General features: G+C 32.7%; 1 protein-coding gene across 2 annotated transcripts; it reads right to left on the reverse strand.

Annotated features, from left to right (window-relative positions):
* Positions 1–4,356: 4,356 nt before the first annotated feature.
* On the reverse strand, positions 4,357–18,908 carry LOC108733266 (nose resistant to fluoxetine protein 6-like). 2 transcript variants are annotated; one of them, XM_018464359.1, is made up of 13 exons: positions 18,581–18,908; positions 15,992–16,218; positions 15,076–15,356; positions 13,027–13,103; positions 12,759–12,952; positions 11,262–11,467; positions 10,378–10,546; positions 10,070–10,245; positions 8,322–8,448; positions 6,732–6,912; positions 6,266–6,408; positions 4,921–5,032; positions 4,357–4,610 (listed from the first exon to the last, which is right to left on the reverse strand). In XM_018464359.1, the coding sequence occupies exons 1-13, from the start codon at positions 18,798–18,800 to the stop codon at positions 4,531–4,533; spliced, it is 2,193 nt and encodes a 730-aa protein (XP_018319861.1). In that variant the 5' UTR covers positions 18,801–18,908; the 3' UTR covers positions 4,357–4,530. The 2 variants fall into 2 exon arrangements, with proteins under 2 accessions (XP_018319861.1, XP_018319862.1); XM_018464360.1 differs by having other exon boundaries at positions 4,521–4,717.
* Between the last annotated feature and the right edge of the window lie 625 nt (positions 18,909–19,533).

A 19,533-nucleotide genomic window follows, 5' to 3' on the forward strand; every position in this document is an offset into this window, starting at 1 on the left:
AAGACGCGATAAAGGCATTAGTTGATGTGAACCGGCGAATAACAACACGTGAGATCGGATTGAGGTTAAATTTATCAAATTTAACAGTTTATGACCACTTGAAAGGCCTGGGATTATCCTCGAAGCTCGATGTATGGGTTCCCCATGTTCTCACAGAGAGAAATCTGTGTCGCGAGAGGGGTGCACCTTAGCATGATTAAAACCTACTCAATCTTTCGCAGCTAATTTAAATGCCTCAAAATGTTGGAAGACGAATGAAGCATGCTCTTTAATAAACAGTATATATTATTTAAATAAATATTTTACATTAAAAACAAGTGACGGAATGTAAGGTGGTGATAATCAGTGCCGGATTAAGAAAATAAGGGGCCTAGGTATATTTATGTGAGCCCACATAAGAGTGTATAGTCGAAGTTTTAATTTACTAATTAAAAATGAAGTGACAACTAACAAATGATGTAAATTTATTGAAACTGTTTTTAATTAATAATTATAAATTTTATTGGTACGGGACCCAGAGGCAGTTGCCTACTTTGCCTTTGTTTGTTTTATTTTCTTTTTTACATTTTGATTCGTGATTTATTAATAACATATACGCACGTCTTTATTATTGTAGTTATTTGTCACTAAGATTAATTTTGATAGATGTTATTTGTACAGAAGATTCAGTTGGTACATCCCCATTGTTGTTTCCTAATTCTTTTTTCCGTTCTGTAATTTAAATTCATAGTAAGCTAGAATTACCTTTAACACTGTAATAGCAAATATGTATTATTACAGGCTTCGGTCATGATACACACACACACGATATACGATTCGATAAAATTAAATCAGACATTTAATGTGAACTTATTATAAACAATAAATTCCGTTAAAGTTAATTTGCTTTTGATAGAACAATGACCTTAGTGTTATTTTTCCCCTATTGCAAGATAGAGAAAATAAATAAAAATAATTTGGAATAAATTTTGATTCAGTCAATTAGAATGCTATTATCAAATTAATTATATGAATTAATTGGACTTTTTGATTAAATTCGGTAACGACAATTAATTAAATTTATAGTGAAATGTTCATATTCTCAATTCTCGATTACATAAACAAATCAGCTTCAGTAGATGTACAAATTGCTGATGACATTTATGTTTCTCATATAATAACTATTGCAAATTCTGAAACTTACTGCCTTTTCCAAAAATTATTTTCTCAATAGCTCTAACAGGGAATTCAAATGCTAATGTCCATATTATTGCCAGAATTGTAGTCAACACTAGATCAGCCAAAAATGAACGTGTCTGAAAGAAAAAAAAACAATACTTGACTTTTTGATTTGTGTAAAAAAAATTGGATAAGTATCTCTAATTATACACATACAGTAAGGTAACAGTATTCAGTTGTATAATGTCGAGTTTCATTAATTGAGATTACGTGTTATCCACATAAATAAGCTATTTAAGGGAGTCACTTCACCAAATGGATACCTTAATGATGCCCTTGTTAAACAAGGAAGGGAAGAAAAAGTAGAGTGAATATAAAGATAGCAGAGGCAAAATTAGAAGTGGCTGATTCTCGTTATTTAGGATAGCATACGATCGAGTCGCCTTCAATAAAAAGAAGTCACATCTATGCTCGCGAATTGTTAATTTAGAAATTCGAATAAGATTGTTAAAGGTGTATGTCTGGAGCGCGATGCTGTATGGATGCGTGGCGGAAAAGAAAAGGTTAGAAGCGTTCGAAATGTGGTGTTACAGGCGAATGGTGAGGATACCGTGGATAGAGAAGGTTAGAAATGAAGAATCATTAGAAAGAATAGGAGAACAGAGAACATTATGGAAGCCAGTAACAAACAGACGAGATATGTTGGTAGGACACCTTCTCAGGCATTAAGGGCTATATTAGAAATAGAAAGAGGAGTTAAGAGGAGTAGAGGTAGACCTAGATTAGATTATTGTTCGCAAATAGTTAAAGGATTTGGGANTAGAATTAATTGGAATTTTTCACACACAAGCCTTGCTATATGAGCTCTCAAAGCATATAAAAATTATACGGCTTAAATGTGAAGTTGGGTGCAAAAGAATACAATTAAATCCTCTGTCGGGAAAAAACGAAATGACTTTCCGAACAACCCGATATTTAGGTACTTAACGCTGTGGATGTTTATTCAAACCTTCTTTTTATTTACGCTTATTTGCGATATTCGTGTAGGTAGCATTTCGATTTAAAAACAAGTGCTATACACCTTATCAAAATATCGATTATACCTTAAATTTGATATATGAAATTCAATACATACTCTTCCATGCCCACTGTTCTCCATTGATAAGAGAAGACCAGAATTCATTTAATTGCGTTTGACACTTTTCACTAGCGTTACCAGAAGTTTGAGCATTTTCAAGAAGAATTTGCATCATTTCATTCATTAATGATTGAGAATAACAACCCTTCATAAAAACTAGAACCAAACCCGACACAAAGAAAACCGTGTGTAAACTCATCATGATAACAAGTAATATAATTTTATCACTGCCACTGCATAGTCCAAATAACTTTCTGTAGGTACTAACACTTTTTACATTTATACTATTTTTATCTAAATCCCACCGTTATCACGGTGCAGCGGCAGTGGTAGTATAGTGAGTGAAGAGTGGCCTAGGTCTAAAATTTAATGTGAAGTCCTACGTAAGGCTGTTTATGTTCTATAGAGAAAGATGGTTCAATACAAAAAATATATTTAAATAAATTGTCAGTTTTCTTGTCTTTAGTTCTTACAATAGACTATTATTTTGTCGCATGGTTCAAATATACAGAGAGAAAAGATTAGTATGCTTAGATTTGCAGATGATATAGCACTATTAGCATCTAGCAAGAAGGAGTTAGAGATAGTTTTGAATAAAATGTGAGCGGTATTGACAAACAGTATTGTATGAAAATAAATAAAAGTAAAACAAAAAAAAAGTAAACTAGTATGTAAGTGAGGAACAAGTGGGGAAAGAGCGAATATGAAGATAGGAGAGGAAAAATTAGGAGAAGTGGCCGATTTTAGGTATCTAGGAATCTAGATAGACTACAGGACGGAAGGAGAGTAGTAGGGATATAAAGCAGAGGATAGCACCTTTAATAAAAAGAAGTCGCTTATTCTATGCTCGCGAACGGTTAATTTAGAAATTCGAAAAAGATTGTTGTTGGACGGTGGGCGCGGCAGAAAAGAAAAGGCTAGAAGTGTTCAAAATGTGGCGTTACAGGCGAATGATGAGGATACCGTGGATAGAGAAGGTTAGAAATGAAGAGACATTAGAAAGAATAGGAGAACACAGGACTCTGTGGAAGTCAATAAGAAATAGGCGAGATAGGTTCGCAAATAGTTAAGGACGTCGGTTGTTCTAGTTTTGGGGAAATGCGATGATTAGTTCAGGATATGAAAAATTTCTATAGCTCTCAAAGAATGCTACTTAATTTATGAACGCATTTAGTGATTATTAGTTTAAGATCTAAGAACGGTTAAACTGGTAAAATGTTAAAATATAATTAAAAAATTGTCAAGCTTAATATTTTGAGTATCTATAAAGATTCTCTTTAGCTGAATATCTATTAAGAAAATGTAACTATATTTTAATTTTATTGCCGATTTGGTGTTCTACTGCCTTTATTTAATGCCTGTTGATATTTGATCCACTAATTTCGCTCAGTGATTTTGAGGTTCCCTAGGGAATTTTTAGGAGTCGAGTTAACTAAAAGAACAATCTTTTCTTTATGCAATATGTATTTAAACTTTCTTATTTAAATCTCAAATAAATTCTTTTTAAAGTTAATTCCATATTTCCTCAACAAAATTAGTCAATCACATTTAACTTTCATAATTAATATACAATATTTAATTGGCAGTATTACTTTAAACTGTTTTTATTATAGCCACCACCCCCCCCTAAACGTGCCTAGTTACTTTTTAAGTTGATTTTATTAAGTTTTTCATTAATAGCAGAGATACTGCTTTTACAAAACAAATGAATTCTTAATTTATAATTGGATTTAGAATAATTTCAGAAGGAAGTAGGTAGTGAAGCAATATCTTTTGGGTATGAGATTAGCACGATTCAACCCAGAGGCAGATTAAATGTCGAGAGCGCTCTAGGCTAGCACCTCATAGGCGCCCCTCCGGCGGTCATATATTTTGCAAAATACTTTTTTTTATTAAGTACTTCCTTATTTTTTTTTTTTAGTTTTAAAAACCTTTTTTAACCTTGCGCGCCTAGACTTTGCCTTATGGATAATCCGCCACTGATTCAACCCCTTTCATTCTTTATAAGCCACTTTGATAACTTTAAAAAGTTGGAAGAAAAATCGACAATGCTCTTTGGTGTTTTATTTAAATAAATACAAAAAAACTACTTATGGAAACTAAGAAGGCGGGAATATTCCAGTAAAACTTTCATTTATAATATTTCAATTCAGTTTTCGATGTTTTATCCGTTTTTTTAAATGGTACACGATTTATTAAAAATATACACACATGTATTTATAATTTTATTTACATCAGACTAAGATAGATGGTATTTGTATCGAAGATTCAGTTGGAACATCCTCGTGTGGTTTCTCAACTAATTTTTTCCGTTCTGCAATTAGAAACAATTTTCTTGAATTCGTTTGACATGAATGATTGATTAGATATTTAATCTGCACTTATAAACAATCGATTCCATAAAATTAACTTGAATGGTACCTGAAAGGGTGTTCGATATTTAGGGACTTAGACGACTGAGAATCAAGGATGTTAAGGATATGAAATTGTTGATTTAGATATGGATACAGATATTTAATAATATTATACCGGTTTTAGATACGGTTAGGGATATGAAATTATTTTGGATTATTTTTGACGAAATTATTGCTTTTATTACATAAACTACATAAACTGAGACTTACTGTCTTTTCCAAAAATTATTTTATCGATAGCTCTAATAGGCAATTCGAATGCTAATGTCCATATTATTGCTAGGATTGTAGTTAACACCAGATCAGCCAAAAAGGCACGTGTCTGAAAAGTAAAAGCGATATTCGGATGCTTTATGATTTACATCATCGTTTGTGATTGGTGAATTTTTTTAACTAAATATTTACGTTTATGTATCTACTATTAGTTGTTAAAAAAAAGTAGGCGATGATAATAAATAGACTCTTCAAAGCAATAAAGCTGTTACATCGTTTTATGAAAAGATATAGACTCTGAGGCTTAGCGCGCACTGCGATTTTTTAGTCGCGCGATTATTTAGTCGCAAAAATGTAACAAAAAAAATTGCCGTTTACTAATTCCTCCCCAGACAAAAATTTTCTGTCTCTCCAGTCTCTAAGAGTCTTTCAGCGTCTCTGAGAGCATCTCTTACAGTCTTTCACAGTCTCTCATTATTGCCTAGGTGTTTTTATGGATCTCTCACAGTCTCTGTATGAGAGACTCGAACGATAAAATTGTTAATTCAGAGATTCGAGTCTCTCACAGAGAGACTGAATAAATAAAACTGAAAATTTGAGAGGCTCTAGTCCCTCGTAGAAAGACTGGAATCTCTGAAATATGTTGAACATAGAAAATTTTAACATGTCTATCGAGACACCACTTATTGAGAGATTCGAGTCTCTCGTTCAGACTGGATACGAAATGAGGATCTCGAGTCTCTCGTCTAGAGACGCTAAACAGTTTTTTTGACAGTCTCTCTCAGCGACACCAGACAGACTCGATGAGAGACGGAGACTCGAGTCTCGCTTTCAGAGACTCTGAGAGACTGAACATTTTTATCTAGGGCTGTTTATGATAGGATGAAACTAATATTGTTTCTTCTGCTTTCTATTAGTATTATTAGCATTTATTCGCAATAACAATGCCACAATACACATTGTCTTTGTACTTACACTGCAAATGAATAAAAGCTTCGAATATTTTGCTTTTACTTCCTGCGACTAAAAAATCGCAAGTGCGCGCTAGGCTTTAGGCTACGAAAATCTGAAAGAAAAACGGCTTTTACGACAAAAGAAAAAAAATACAGTGATATAATGCGAAGAAGCTTGTCGCACTTATTCTGTGGAAGTTAAAACCCTTTCTAGGATATATGCGTAAATCAAGCAAGTTTATTTCTGATTCCCGCACATATGTGGGGCTAAACAATTTAGATTGCTAGCATGACCGTAACCTATTCACACCGACCAAACTGTCGTTGAACAATTTAGTTGCAGTGCGCGCATAGCCTTATTGTGAATAAATTATTAAGTTTGTGCTTACCATTGTGTAGTGGTTGAAGTATATTGGTGCCCTAATTTGAGTTAGGTCCAGTAACATAGGAATAAATTGAATTAAATACATACTGTAAGCCAATCTACTAAATATTTGAAATATAGAAGAACTAAGAAACTTGTTTATTATCCCTAAAAATAAAAAAAGAAAAACGTAGAAGTTCAATTTAATCAATTATATAATAGATTAAAATAAATGAACCAGCAAAAATCAAGTAAATTAATCAACTGATTAACAATTAATTATTAAATACACCAAAATTCTAAAATTTCAACGGTAGAAGTCAATATTTTGGCATTCTGAATGTTTTCAAATTATTTTGTACAAGACACTAACGTTTTAAAAATTATTTCTTAAACATTTAAGTTATTGTTGTAATTTAATAAGGGGTTTTAGTAAGTCAATTAACAATTAAGACGTCTTTCAGACATTTAGTATTATTTAACGATATTACCTCCATAACCATTTTCACATGCAAAAACAATCCAAAAAATACAGAAAGCAAATGCAGGTTTGTGAAGAGCCGTCCATATGGAAGTTTTAAATCTTTCGTAATTATACGATGGATCGCACTGAGCCAAAATCAAATTTGGAATAGCTAATAATACAATACACCAAATAGAAGTAGTCAACAGCTACAATGAGAAATATTTTCAAAAACATAGGTAGGCACTGTGTTGCTAATCAGAAATTGATACAATACAAACGGTAATCCAAATAAGTAGGAGCCCAGAAATGTGCTTGAAGCTTAACCCCCTTATTATCAATTTAAATAAAGTACTTTTTTAAAGATTTTAAAATTCGACGACAAGACACACCCCTCAAGTAAAGAGTAATTAAAAATAATCGTCACCACACGGAGCATGAAAATTGTCATACCTAATTCTTATAAAAAAATGATTTCGTGCCGAAATAAGCAGAGACATTATATGCCCTTTTGACTTATTGCTACAACTGTTATAAACAAATGATTTTGTTCCAAGATAAGCATTAACATTATGTGCGATTGAGACAAGAAGCGATTTTCGTGCTCCAATAGGTACACTCCGACATGAAACATTTTCAAGGTTTGTAGGGGATGCAGTATGAAATCGCTATTTTTCATAAACAAATACATATGTGCTCTAAAGAGTATAGGATCTATGGGCTCTTCATGTGTTCCCAATTTAGTCATTAAGTGATTTGCGTGCATTTATCCTATCCGACTCAAAACAAATGGGAAATATTAACCTTTTTGGATTCTGGCCTAATTCTGAAGTATCTATATAAATCGGTGGTGACAACTGTTTTTAATTACTCTTTATTTTAGGGGGGTACTTGTCGTCGTGTTACACCCCGCATAATGAAATTTTTAAAAAGTGCTTTATGTTTTTGTAGAAGTTTTGTTTGGATTCGAGACAAGGGAGGGGGGTGCAGCTTTACTCATCTAGTTCAGAATTATATCGCCTGAATTTGCTAGCCATTACTTTGCAATAATGTTTAAACATGAAATATTTATTTTCAGGTACAAATAAAAACCCTCTTTTGCATCTAACAATAACTTTAGAAAAATAGTGGCAGTTTTAACATAATAAAAATAAATACTAATTAGAGAACAGTACACTAACAAGAACAATACTTAAATCCAAGGATAATGACACAAATCCTTATGTTGATTCTATTTCGGAATTGATATCAAATTATCATTTTTGACAAAAAATGATTTTGTATTCGATAGGAGGTATTACAGACACTTTTTAATAACTAAATATTAAAATAGCAATAGATAGGTGAAGAAATAGATGAATTACTGCATTGCCAAAGTCAATTTAAGAAGGCGATAACTACTTAAGAATTAGACGCATCTTTTATAATTTTTTATATTTTGTTTGACGTCTCTTTTATTTTATTTATTGGAAAACTTTGTATATCAAAGTATTGACGTTTAGGGTAGCATGTACGTAGAAATATTTACATTTTACTATTTACAAAAAAATAATATATTAAAATTAAAAACATGCAAATACCAGACGTTGTCGATTGAAAATTTGTGTATTTGTTTTACCTTGTTCATTTGGAGCTTTTTATTCTTACTGTTATATAGTACAATACCCAATACCATTCCAATAAACCACGGTGCTAAATGTGTATGGGTTACATAATAATATTTGTCATAAAAACTTTGCGAATACCTAAAAGATAAACGTTTGCTTTGTTACAGGTATTAAACATCTAATTCTTTGGGAAATTTCTAATCAAATAATATTAAAACACGATCACAGAGCCGCCAGAGACATTATTTATTTTCTGAGTAACAAAATGGGTGGGACAGAATAGTTTTAATTTAAATGTATGCATGTGTGCAACTTGGAGCGACGGGCAATTTGCAGATATCAGGTGCTAAAGCTACGTAGAAACATTACTCGCTCTTCTTAAAGTCTGAGTGTCAAAGAATTTTTTTAAATATTAATAATCCACACTGCCAGATACTTCCAATCGGCTGTAATTTCTGACAGACGCAAAAAAAATCGTAATTTGATTTATAGTCTCAGTCTTCATTTTTAAATATGATAGTCAGGAAATTATTTCAATACTTTTAGTAAGAAGCCAGACCAATTATAGGGCCAAACATCCCTCAAACACAATTAATATGTCGCTGTTATAAGGACATTTATATTTCTCCAATGTGGAGTCCACATCCACTCGGGCTAGCAAAACGTTAGGAAGTAACTCCAATACACGACAGCTTTTAGACCCGAATCAGACGTTTGAAACGTCTGGCAGAAATTATCGCCGATGGAAAGTGTCTGGTAGTGTTGATTTTTATTAATTTTTAACAATATTCTGTGAAACGTTATGTAAAAATTATCATTTAAACTTAGAAAAGCGAGTTCTGCCAATTGGCCGTCGGCCCAAGTTAGTAGGTATGCATAAACTTTTAAACTTTTGGGTGTTTCATTCCCACCAGTCAGTAATGCTTGTAAGCGGGCAGTTCCTCTGGACTACGCCGGAAGGTCCTCTTCAGCTTTCTTTCAGGAATAGTGGGAATGGGTGCTTGGTGGTTCTGATGAGAAAGATGAGATGAACGAAATAAAGACAGAAGAGAATGAAAGATAGTCTGTGGAATATTTCTGCCCCAGCATTTGCCTAAGTGATTCAAGGAAACCACAGAAAAACTTGGACCAAGGCAGACGGAGGACCCGGAATCAAACCGGCGTCCTCCGAAATGCTAAGCAATGGTCTAAATCTCTAGACTATGCCACTCCTCGGTAGGTATGTATACGTTCAAAATATACATTTTGTTACTAACAAAACAAGTAATGCCTAGCGGTTCTGAGTTCTTGGTATATATACAACAAGGGAAGAAAGTACAGCATTCCCTCGCGGGTGTACTCTCGGCTAGGGTGGTAAACTGTTGCGAGATACTTGCTTCCCAAGAATTTTTTACTACACCCCCGCCCCGAACGTATGATTTTTCTTGATTTCAGGGGCAATAAAGTGCAACGTAACATACGAGGTAAGAAATCGCATTTACTGTTTATTAAAAAAATATTTTAATATTTTTTTTTTGTGTGGAAACTACGCGGAGGATGTTAAAATCCTTTTCTAATGAAACGTTATATTGCACTTTCGTCTCTGAAATCTGAAAGAAACGTCACATTTTCGTTAGGGTATGGTAGAATCATTTTTGTGGAAGTAGACAATATTTATATTTCCGATTACGATGATCTATCGAAGCAAATTTTAACTGAATAGTCGCTTTCGTTTAAATTTGTGTAATTTACTGTTGTATTAGCGTATAAACATCCTTACCATAGTATCTCGTTAATATACATGATGAGAAAAACCACCACAGTTGAAATAATTATCAGCAAAGGCAGGCCAATAAAGAGCATTTTCTTGCGATAAAGAACAATGGACCACAGTAACAAAGGAGAAAATATAAACATTTGCATGTCTACATTAATATACCACGTGTGAGTTATGCACTGCAAAAAATGCATTCAATTAGACTCAGTGTGATATTTTCGGGAGGTAACTGATTTTGATGTACAAAATGTTTTATTGATAATAATCACAAGTTAATTAATAGAGCAGGAGAATGATTTCTATTTTCGTACCATCTCACTTGTATGTGCATAATTTTCTATATAGAGAAAAAAAGACCACCAATTATCAACACACGGTTGCCTTTGGCGATCGGTAATAAAATTATACACTGGACCATTTCCTAATCGTCTGGATAATGTGACGTAGTATACGAAAAGGGCGGCAACTGGAGGTGTTAATCTGAAATATTTTAATTTCATCTAATTACAATGATTATTGAGATTCGCAAATTACGTTCTGGGTTTAACTTTCTTAGGGAATCATTAGAATCTAAATTATTTAACGTAAAAGGCTTAGAAGCGTTTGAAATGTGGTGTTACAGGCGAATGATGAGGATATAGTGGATAGGGAAGGTAGAAAAACGAAAAGGTATTAAAAAAAAAGAACAGAGGACTCTATGGAATTCAGAAAAGAAGGCGAAATAGGTTGGTGGGACATCTTCTCAGGCATGAAGTTAAAAGGGGTAGAGGTAGACCTAGATTAGATTACTGTTCACAAATAGTTAAGGATATGGGATGTTCCAATTTTAGGAAAATGCAGAGATCAACTCAGGATAAGAAAAAGTGGAGGTGTTTGCCCAACCAGTCTTAGGACTGACGACCTTATGATGATAATGATTTTTAAAAATATTGAATTTTAAAGGTCGGGCATTATTACAAAAAATTTAATGAATCACAAAATTCTGCCGTAAGAATTCGAAAAAAAATTGAATAAAATGTCTCGCTTCCACAGTAACTGAATGCAAGACAAATTCTGTATGCGTTGTTAGTAGCGTTGATATACGAAGCTCAAATTTTGATGATATGATGTCAAATCAAAGGCTAATGGAATAAAAAAAAAAGAAATTAAGATAAAAATACACTCTGATGATAGATAGATATTATTGTACAATTACCTTAAGTAGCGATGCATATAACTTGATAACGTGTAGGAGGTTATTGTAAAAGCCTTTTTCAATATGCTATGGTTGGCTATTTTATTTCTGAATTCCGTCATTGGCTTTATAGCTAAATAAGTGAGGAGACACCCTGATAACACTAGGAAAGTGTCCACAGCATACTGCGCTGCTTGAACATATTGACTCTGAAGTTGCTTTGCTATCTACCTTACAAAAATAGTTGTTATTGTATTTTTTAACCATTTATCATTAATCAAGAAGAAAATACATATATGTATGTGTAGCACACTGTGGTACAATAGATAAGTCATAAATCTAAAAGAATCCCGCACTCCCTTGGTTTTCACTGTCACAGCTTTTAATAAGTAGTAATGACAAGGTGATGCTAAACAACATCATTCGGATTTTATAGAATGTGTTGTTCTTATAAGTGTAAATAGGTAATTGTATATGAATTTCTGCAGTTTTAACTTGACTAAACTTGTAAGCAATACTTTAGGTTTAACACTCATTGATGAAATGGTAATTCGTACTGTGTTTTGATTCAATTGTTAGGGTGTTTTTTCGTCTATTATGATTAATTAATTTATTTGCAATTGTTTGTATATTACCCGTAAAGTTTAGCTCTATTGTGTATTTACCAATATTTTATGGTGTGCATTTATACTAAGGCTCTATACGTTATCTGCAAATTAACAAGTGGAACTGATAGCGTTATTAAGTTGCTCAGTGTGTTGTAAGTAGCTAGGAAACAACCTCTTAAGATAATATCAGTATTTTCTTATGGGACTTTGTTGCTGAATTGACGTTTTGATAATTAGTAGTACAATTACTATCACTATTACCAAAAATATTTCTTAAATAGTTTGACTATATGTAAATGTGGTAAAACATTTTTCACGTATTCTTTTTATTAAACATATTTCATCTAACACGCATCTTTTAGTATGTTGCAGAGTAAAGGTCTAGATGATGGTCCCCATCACCGAAGGGAATGGGGATGGGGGGGATCGAAAGAGGAGGTCTCCCCCACCACTATACCATAAAAAGTTCATGGTCTCACCCCTTTAAAAGTTATGGGGGTTAAAAGTTGATTATTTTGACAATTTTCATACACTATAATTCAAATAAAATTCAATAAAACAATTATTTTCAAGCGGGTGGAGGTGGGGGATCGAAAAAGGGTGGTCACTTGAACAAAACCCGATAACCTAACCTAACCTACCCTATTGATAAAGATTTTAAATAATGTTTTAAATAACTTTCTCAATATTGTTATGTATTTTTCATTAGTTTTACCTTTGAATGTTGTTTAAGAATGACTATATAAATCTTTACATGCCTAGAAATGTATAAAAATTGGCATATTTATTAACTTTGAACCCCCATAACTTTTTATGGGGATGAGACCGCCACGAATTTTTTTTCGTACAGTGGCGGGGGAGACCTCCTCGTTCGATCCCCCATCATGTAGACCTTTACCAAAATATTTACCGTTTGAATTTCGTTGAAATTAATTGCGAAAATATCTTCAGACGATGAGTATCTATGGCCTAGTATAATCCAGAAGATACTTAAAGTTTTTAGTCCTTCCAAGCACAGAAGGTGATTTGAACTTTTTGAAGTATTAAACAAGATCTTGCCGTTGGTTAGGACAGAATACGCAATAAATATTTTATGACCAGGTTCTAAAAGAACACATAGAAGAATCGGTGTAGGTAGTTATTTTGTATTTGTATTGTATTCAAAAATTTAAACTTACTTTTATCCTCGATTTTAAGATGGATGTCGTAAATGGTACTCACAAGCATAACAAGCGCTATGAGGACTAAAATTATTCTACAATCAATAAGCGAGAAATAAATCAGGGACAAAATGAAACATCGAGAACTTAATAAAATTGTTTTGAATAACATCGAAATAATAACCTACCCGACTAGAAATTTTCGTGGTTTATAGTCATGCATACCCTAAAGCGAATTAGATCTTAATACGGCGTTCTAAAATTTAGGACAAGCAAACTGTTATCTATTCAGTTCCTTATAAGGATAGTCGAAATAGGATCAATCTGAACAATTCTAAATTAAAAAAAAATCGAGGCTATCCGTAGTTGAGGTAACCTATTGGAGTGCCTCAGCAGGACCTTATTTATTATTATTATAAGGACTAAATAAAGAAATACAAAAATTTATCTTATATCATCTAAGGAGTTCTTGTTCGGATCTAATGCTAATAAATTTTTATTACTACACTAATGATAAGTTATATTATTACTATACGGCCCAAAAATTTACTTTATTTACTAAATAGTTCCTTATTCGGACTTTATACCAGTGATGGGTGTGGATTTTAATTATACATATATGTAAGGAACTCCGTTGGCGTAATAAAGGCGTTTAAAAAATGAACCGAAATTTCTAGTCGGGTACGGTTCTCGGTGTAGTTTATATCGTATTCAAAGTGCTCTCGAATTTTAAAACACTACAGCGTTTAATAGTCGAAGAAGTATACTTCATTTACTTTATGTAGCGATTTGTCTCTTCCAATGTCTTGGATGCGCGCTGGCAAAATCATTAGTAGGGAGAAAAAAGCTCATTATACTCTCGACTCTTGTTCATTATACATACTTTTTCATACAGTACCTGCCAAAAGTTTTGTTCAATCATGAATAGTAGTACGAGTCGAAAACAAGCGTTAAAGCTTTTAATATGTCTTCAAATATAAATCAACATCTCGTTGATATTTTCAGTAGTAATTGGTACCAATAACAGCATATTTGAGCAATGCAATTTTAGTGGCTAAAACGGTCAATTTTTCCGTGCAGTAATGTACGGATTATACGCTCCTCGCCGGTTAAGAGTTTGGCCGATAGTTGTCTCCTGTCTTTTCTGGCCTAGTGCTGTTCTTTTCTACTTTGCGCCGGTCATACTAAAGATGACATCGCTACAGAAACTAAACGAAGTATATATATGACGTATTTCTTATCGTGCAGGTAGGAGGTGTTTTCTAGAAAATTTTGTATATATCCTTTTCCATTTCGTACCACGTTATTCAAATTCGTACAGGTAAAATTTGTCAATTGTTCGGTTCAGTTTACATGCTTCTATATAGACTGTCAATTAGTGTTTTTCTCTAAAAAAAATTCAGCTGCCACCAAATGTATCGCTTTCCAGCCACTGGTCAACAAAATAATTGATAAATTGTCGTACCTTGTAGTTTACTTAACCAACAAGAAGTATGAATTATTAAATTATACAGGGTGACTGGAAATTGTTCGTATTCTTCCCGGGAGAAGAAACTGTCAGTAATTTGGAATGATTTAACCTGTATCACTTGGGGATCGGAAATGCGCCATTGTCGAGAAAATCTACTTCGTTTTTCAAAATGTAACAAATGTCTTAATACACAACATAAAATCTAACAGTAATCTTCCTGATTTTTAGCTTTAGGAAGGTTAGCCAATTAGTAAGCTATCAGATCATCGAAAAGTTCAGACCAAATTTTTTTTAAACTTTTCGCTTCCAAAATTCGGATTTTTGTGACAAGAACCGAAGTAGATTTTGTCGAAAATGACGCCATTCGGGCCCCCAAGTGATAGAGATTAAATCATTCCAAATTAGTGATAGTTTCTTCTCTGGAGAGAAATACGAGAATATTGATAATATTTGCGCGATACGAAATGGAACTCCACCAATTAAACGCTTACTTAGAATTTTTTTCAAATTCTTTAAATAATTGTTCCAAAGAAATTAGATATAAATGGTTGTTATGATTTATAGCCTTTAAAATAAATATTATAAAAAGGTCTTACATTGCTGCATAATCGGAAGCATCTAATTTGTAAAAACTTTCTTCTGTAACACAAATCCTATCAAATCCCAAAGCGAACTGTGGAAGGGGTAGTTCACTTGGAACACAATGATGAGGTAGACAGAGAGATAATGATGTAATTATTAGACCATAGTTATTTATAAGGTTTAATATCTGATCTAGATTTAAGTCGCCTACAGCTCTGGCTTTTGTATATTCAACTAGCGATGTAATGAAAGATTCGTTTTTAAGCACTGGTTTTAGTTGTGAGTTTTGAATTGACTGAAAACAGTAAACTTTTGATATTTTTTTTAAAAAATCTCTAGCATAGGCGTATCCAGCGTTTGAGTTTGAGGGGGACGAGATCCAACAAAATGAAGAATTAAAAATTAAAATAATTAATGTAAATTCTTGCTCAATTAGCAGAAATTAAAAACAGGCGGCTTATCATAGACTGCCGAATTTTTACATCTATATATATATAAAAATGAATATTTGTCTGTATGTCCTTTATAGAATCGTAAACTATGCATTTGATCATGTGATGATTTTTAGCAAAGTTGTTGTGCATGAGCCAAAGAAAATTTCTGAGTTGGTAGGACCAATTTTCGACAGGAAAAACAAGAAATGTTGTGTATCCCACAGCACTTCAATAAATATCGAATTGAAACGAAACGCTGTAATGTCACAATTTTTTCGAAATGAACAAAATCAATAAAATGACTCAAAATGAATTGAATATTTGTGTAATGTCTTTCCTTGAAATTTATTTTAGTTGGTGGCGTAGTAACGCGCGCAGGGTATAGCTAGTAAGTAATAAATAATTGACTGCATAAAACAGACATAGTGTTTTACAAATAGTGAAATTTCAGTGTTTCTGACTACTTTGGATACGCCTATGACATCAAGCTACTCACGCTGATTATTGGATTTAAATAATTGAAATCAGTGTGGTTGTAGGAACCAATCGATGTGGTTAAATTGATATATCTAGGTAAAACAGTAACAATTCCAGAATAGCAATATTTCCCTTTAATGGTTGAACGGCCTTGATGATTTATATTTATGCATTCGTCAAAGTTTCCCAAATCTCTATAATTTCCTTCTTGATAGCCGCTAGGAATTTTGCTTGAAGCATCTAACACTAGAAAGGTAGAAATGTATAAAAATTACAGTAGTGTATACTTTTACGAAATAATCGTCATTTCTTTTACGTTCTTTCAGTTTCCGGAATAATTTTCCATACCTACTGGTAAAATAAACGAAAGGGATTTTTTAATCGAAATAATTAAAATAAAAACGAAAGATAATATTTCATTTTACGTGTTTTTAATGTTTCTTTATAAATTCGCTTTATGTTTTCTTTGTTTTTTAAAGGTAAATAAATGCACTTATACTATTATAACTAAATTCTATTTTTATTTTTTATAAATGTTTGTATGATTCGAATATACTTGTACTTGTCATGGTAGATAAATACTTCACAAATTTTAAAATATTAATGTAATAATAATAAAAATAAAACGAAAATAAATAATTTAGCACTGATATAATAATTGCTTCGATAATTGCAATGCTTCTTAATCTTTTTTTTTTTTCCATTTTGTCATTATGCTTAAAGTGGCCTGTATATAACGTTTGTTAAATAAATAAAGTAAAAACTGAAATCATGAAAAACACGTGTGAATATACAGGGTGAGCCAATGAAACGGGTCGATTTGGGAACGCCATTGCCAAAAAAAGTAGAGGGGAGGTGGGCTGTCAACATTGTGAATATAAATAGCGTTTTGAATATAGATAGTTATTTTATCTCCACACTCGAGAAGGGGTTTTAGTCGGTAAAAACGCGACACTACCTCCCTTCAGGGGGTGTCTTTTGAAGATTTCCCTTCCTCGAGAATAATTTAAACAAAAAAAATTGATAGTAATCGTGGATAATTGGCTGTTACACTAAATATAGGAAAAAAGAAAATTTAGTACTGTTTGAAAAAAGAGATTTACAAGAATGTCCTCGGAGTATGTGTTCTTTGTTCCTATATCTGGATAACACATGGTTCAAATATAGAGACAAACTGATTTTTTTTCGATATTCTTTACTTCTTTCATCAAGTATTTTGTACTATTTTGTTCGCTAAAAGGTCAATTTATGCTTTAGACGAAGGGTCAATTTATGTGCTAGAGGAACTCTCACAACAACCGACACTATTTTCTTTAAAAGTCATGACAAGCTCGCACGTATGACAGAAAATTTCAGTAAATAGAAAAATTCGTGTTTAGAAAGATTATAGTATCAAATTAAATGAGCAAGATCAAGACTTAACACGCAAGATCAAGGTTAACACTAAGACTATATCAGAAGACCAAGACCAAGACAGAGACTATATCAGCAAGACCAAGTTCAAGACCAAGACTGAAATATTTGAGCAAGACCGAATAAACAAGACCAAGACCAAGATTGTCTCAGTCTGGTCTTGGTCTTGGTCTTGCTTTGCTCATCACTACACAACGCCCATTTGCCGTCAAAGCCTATTACCGAAGCGGGCAAGACAAGCATTTCGTTTACATTACTGTTTACCGCTTCGGGCTCGTATTTTTCCTTTGGGAGTAACACAAAAACAAAAGCGTTTCAAAATAACCACCCATTAAGAACTATCTAAGTATTAAATGCAAGGAGTCGAGGTAAAGTAGCCGCAGTTACCACTAGAAATTATGCGCAATGTTCTCTGGGACATTATTTTTAAAACATGAACGTTTATGCATAAATGTCTATTCAGTCATAGTCGTCAGACTGGTTGGACACGCACCTACAACCTTCCTATCCTACGCTAATCTTAGCATTTCCCCAAAACTAGAGTAACCCACATCCATAACTATTTGCGAACAGTAATCTAATCTAGGTCTATTTCTATCCCTCCTAACTCCTGTTTCTGCCTCTAATATGTCTCTGACTAGACCTTCATGCCTGAGAAGGTGTCCTGCCAACCTATCTCGCCTATTTCTTATTGACTTCCATAGAGTCCTCTGTTCTTCATTTCTAACCTTCTCTATCCACGGTGTCCTCATCATTCGCCTGTAACACCACATTTCGTACGCTTCTAACCTTTTCTTTTCCGCCGCGCCCACTGTCCATGTTTTGCACCCGTACAGCGCCGCGCTCCAAACATACACCTTTAACAACATTTTTTGAATTTCATGTTTATTCATGTAGATTATGTTTTCATCTATAAATTTTACAAAAGATGGTTTTTTCTAAATGTTTTCTGATGTTTTGAAATCGACTCGTTGGCTCACCTTGTGCTTTATATTGGATACTAACTAAATAATAAAATTAGTGGAAATTCAACTGCAATTCATTAAAACCAATCGATCAATGAAGAAAGCGCTGACATTTACGTGAAATAATTAGTAGTTTGGCGCCTGTATTTAAAAATAACTGTTGTGCAGTCTTATAGAATTTTAAAATACCCATTACACATTAAATTCGATATCTGAATTTTAATACATACTCTTCCATGCCCATTGTTCTCCGTTAATAAAAGAAGACCATAATTCATTCAATTGCGTTTGACACATTTCACTAGAGTTAGCAGGAGTTTTAACATTTTCAAGAAGAACCTGCATCATTTCTTTCGCTAACGATTGAGAATAGTAACCCTTTTTAAAAACTGAAACCAGATAAAACACAAAGAGAAGCTTATGAAAATCCATCGTGAGAACGAAAAACATGATTTTATCACTGCTTTGAACGAAACAACTTCTATACTAACACATTTTACACTATTTTATATCTAAACAACACCGTTATCGTTGTCTAAGTGGATATGTACACTGAAAAGAACATAATTGAAATTAAGTGTCCAGGTATTTGCAGTCTGTAATGTTCAAAAGTATTTTCTGTTGAACATAATTGTCGTAATAATCAATTGACTAAAGTACTTTTAGATTTAAGTAATCACAATTGATAGAAAAACGTAGGCTTGTAACAGTAACGTATTCTCTTGAACGTAATAAATACCCTTAGATTCCATTTTGAAGAACTGGAATCAAATAAAAAACATTTGAATTAAGAAAATTTTATCTAAAAATCTCCTTTTTAATTAATATTGGATATGATTTACGACATAAGTTGCTGGTTCTTATAAAAAAATTCTCGGGTTTGATTATGTAATTATTTTCTTGGGAATAAATAAAATTTTAAAATTGAACATTTTTACTTACACTTAAAACAACGCTTAACCTATAAATGCTCAATATTACAGCATGAATCGATAGAAGTAAATAAAACTCTATTCAATTCACATTTTAATAAGTAATTATTAATATCCTAACTAATATAACGAATGCAACTGTGAGTTTGTTTGTTTATCGGCTTTTCACGCCTTAAATCCTTAAGAAAAATTAGTTTAATGTGGTTGACTTTTGTGTATTTTGTACACACATTTTCAGGGGTACAGAAAAG

Source organism: Agrilus planipennis, unplaced genomic scaffold (assembly GCF_000699045.2).
Source record: "Agrilus planipennis isolate EAB-ADULT unplaced genomic scaffold, Apla_2.0 scaffold76, whole genome shotgun sequence".
In the NCBI taxonomy this organism is placed as follows: domain Eukaryota; kingdom Metazoa; phylum Arthropoda; class Insecta; order Coleoptera; family Buprestidae; genus Agrilus; species Agrilus planipennis.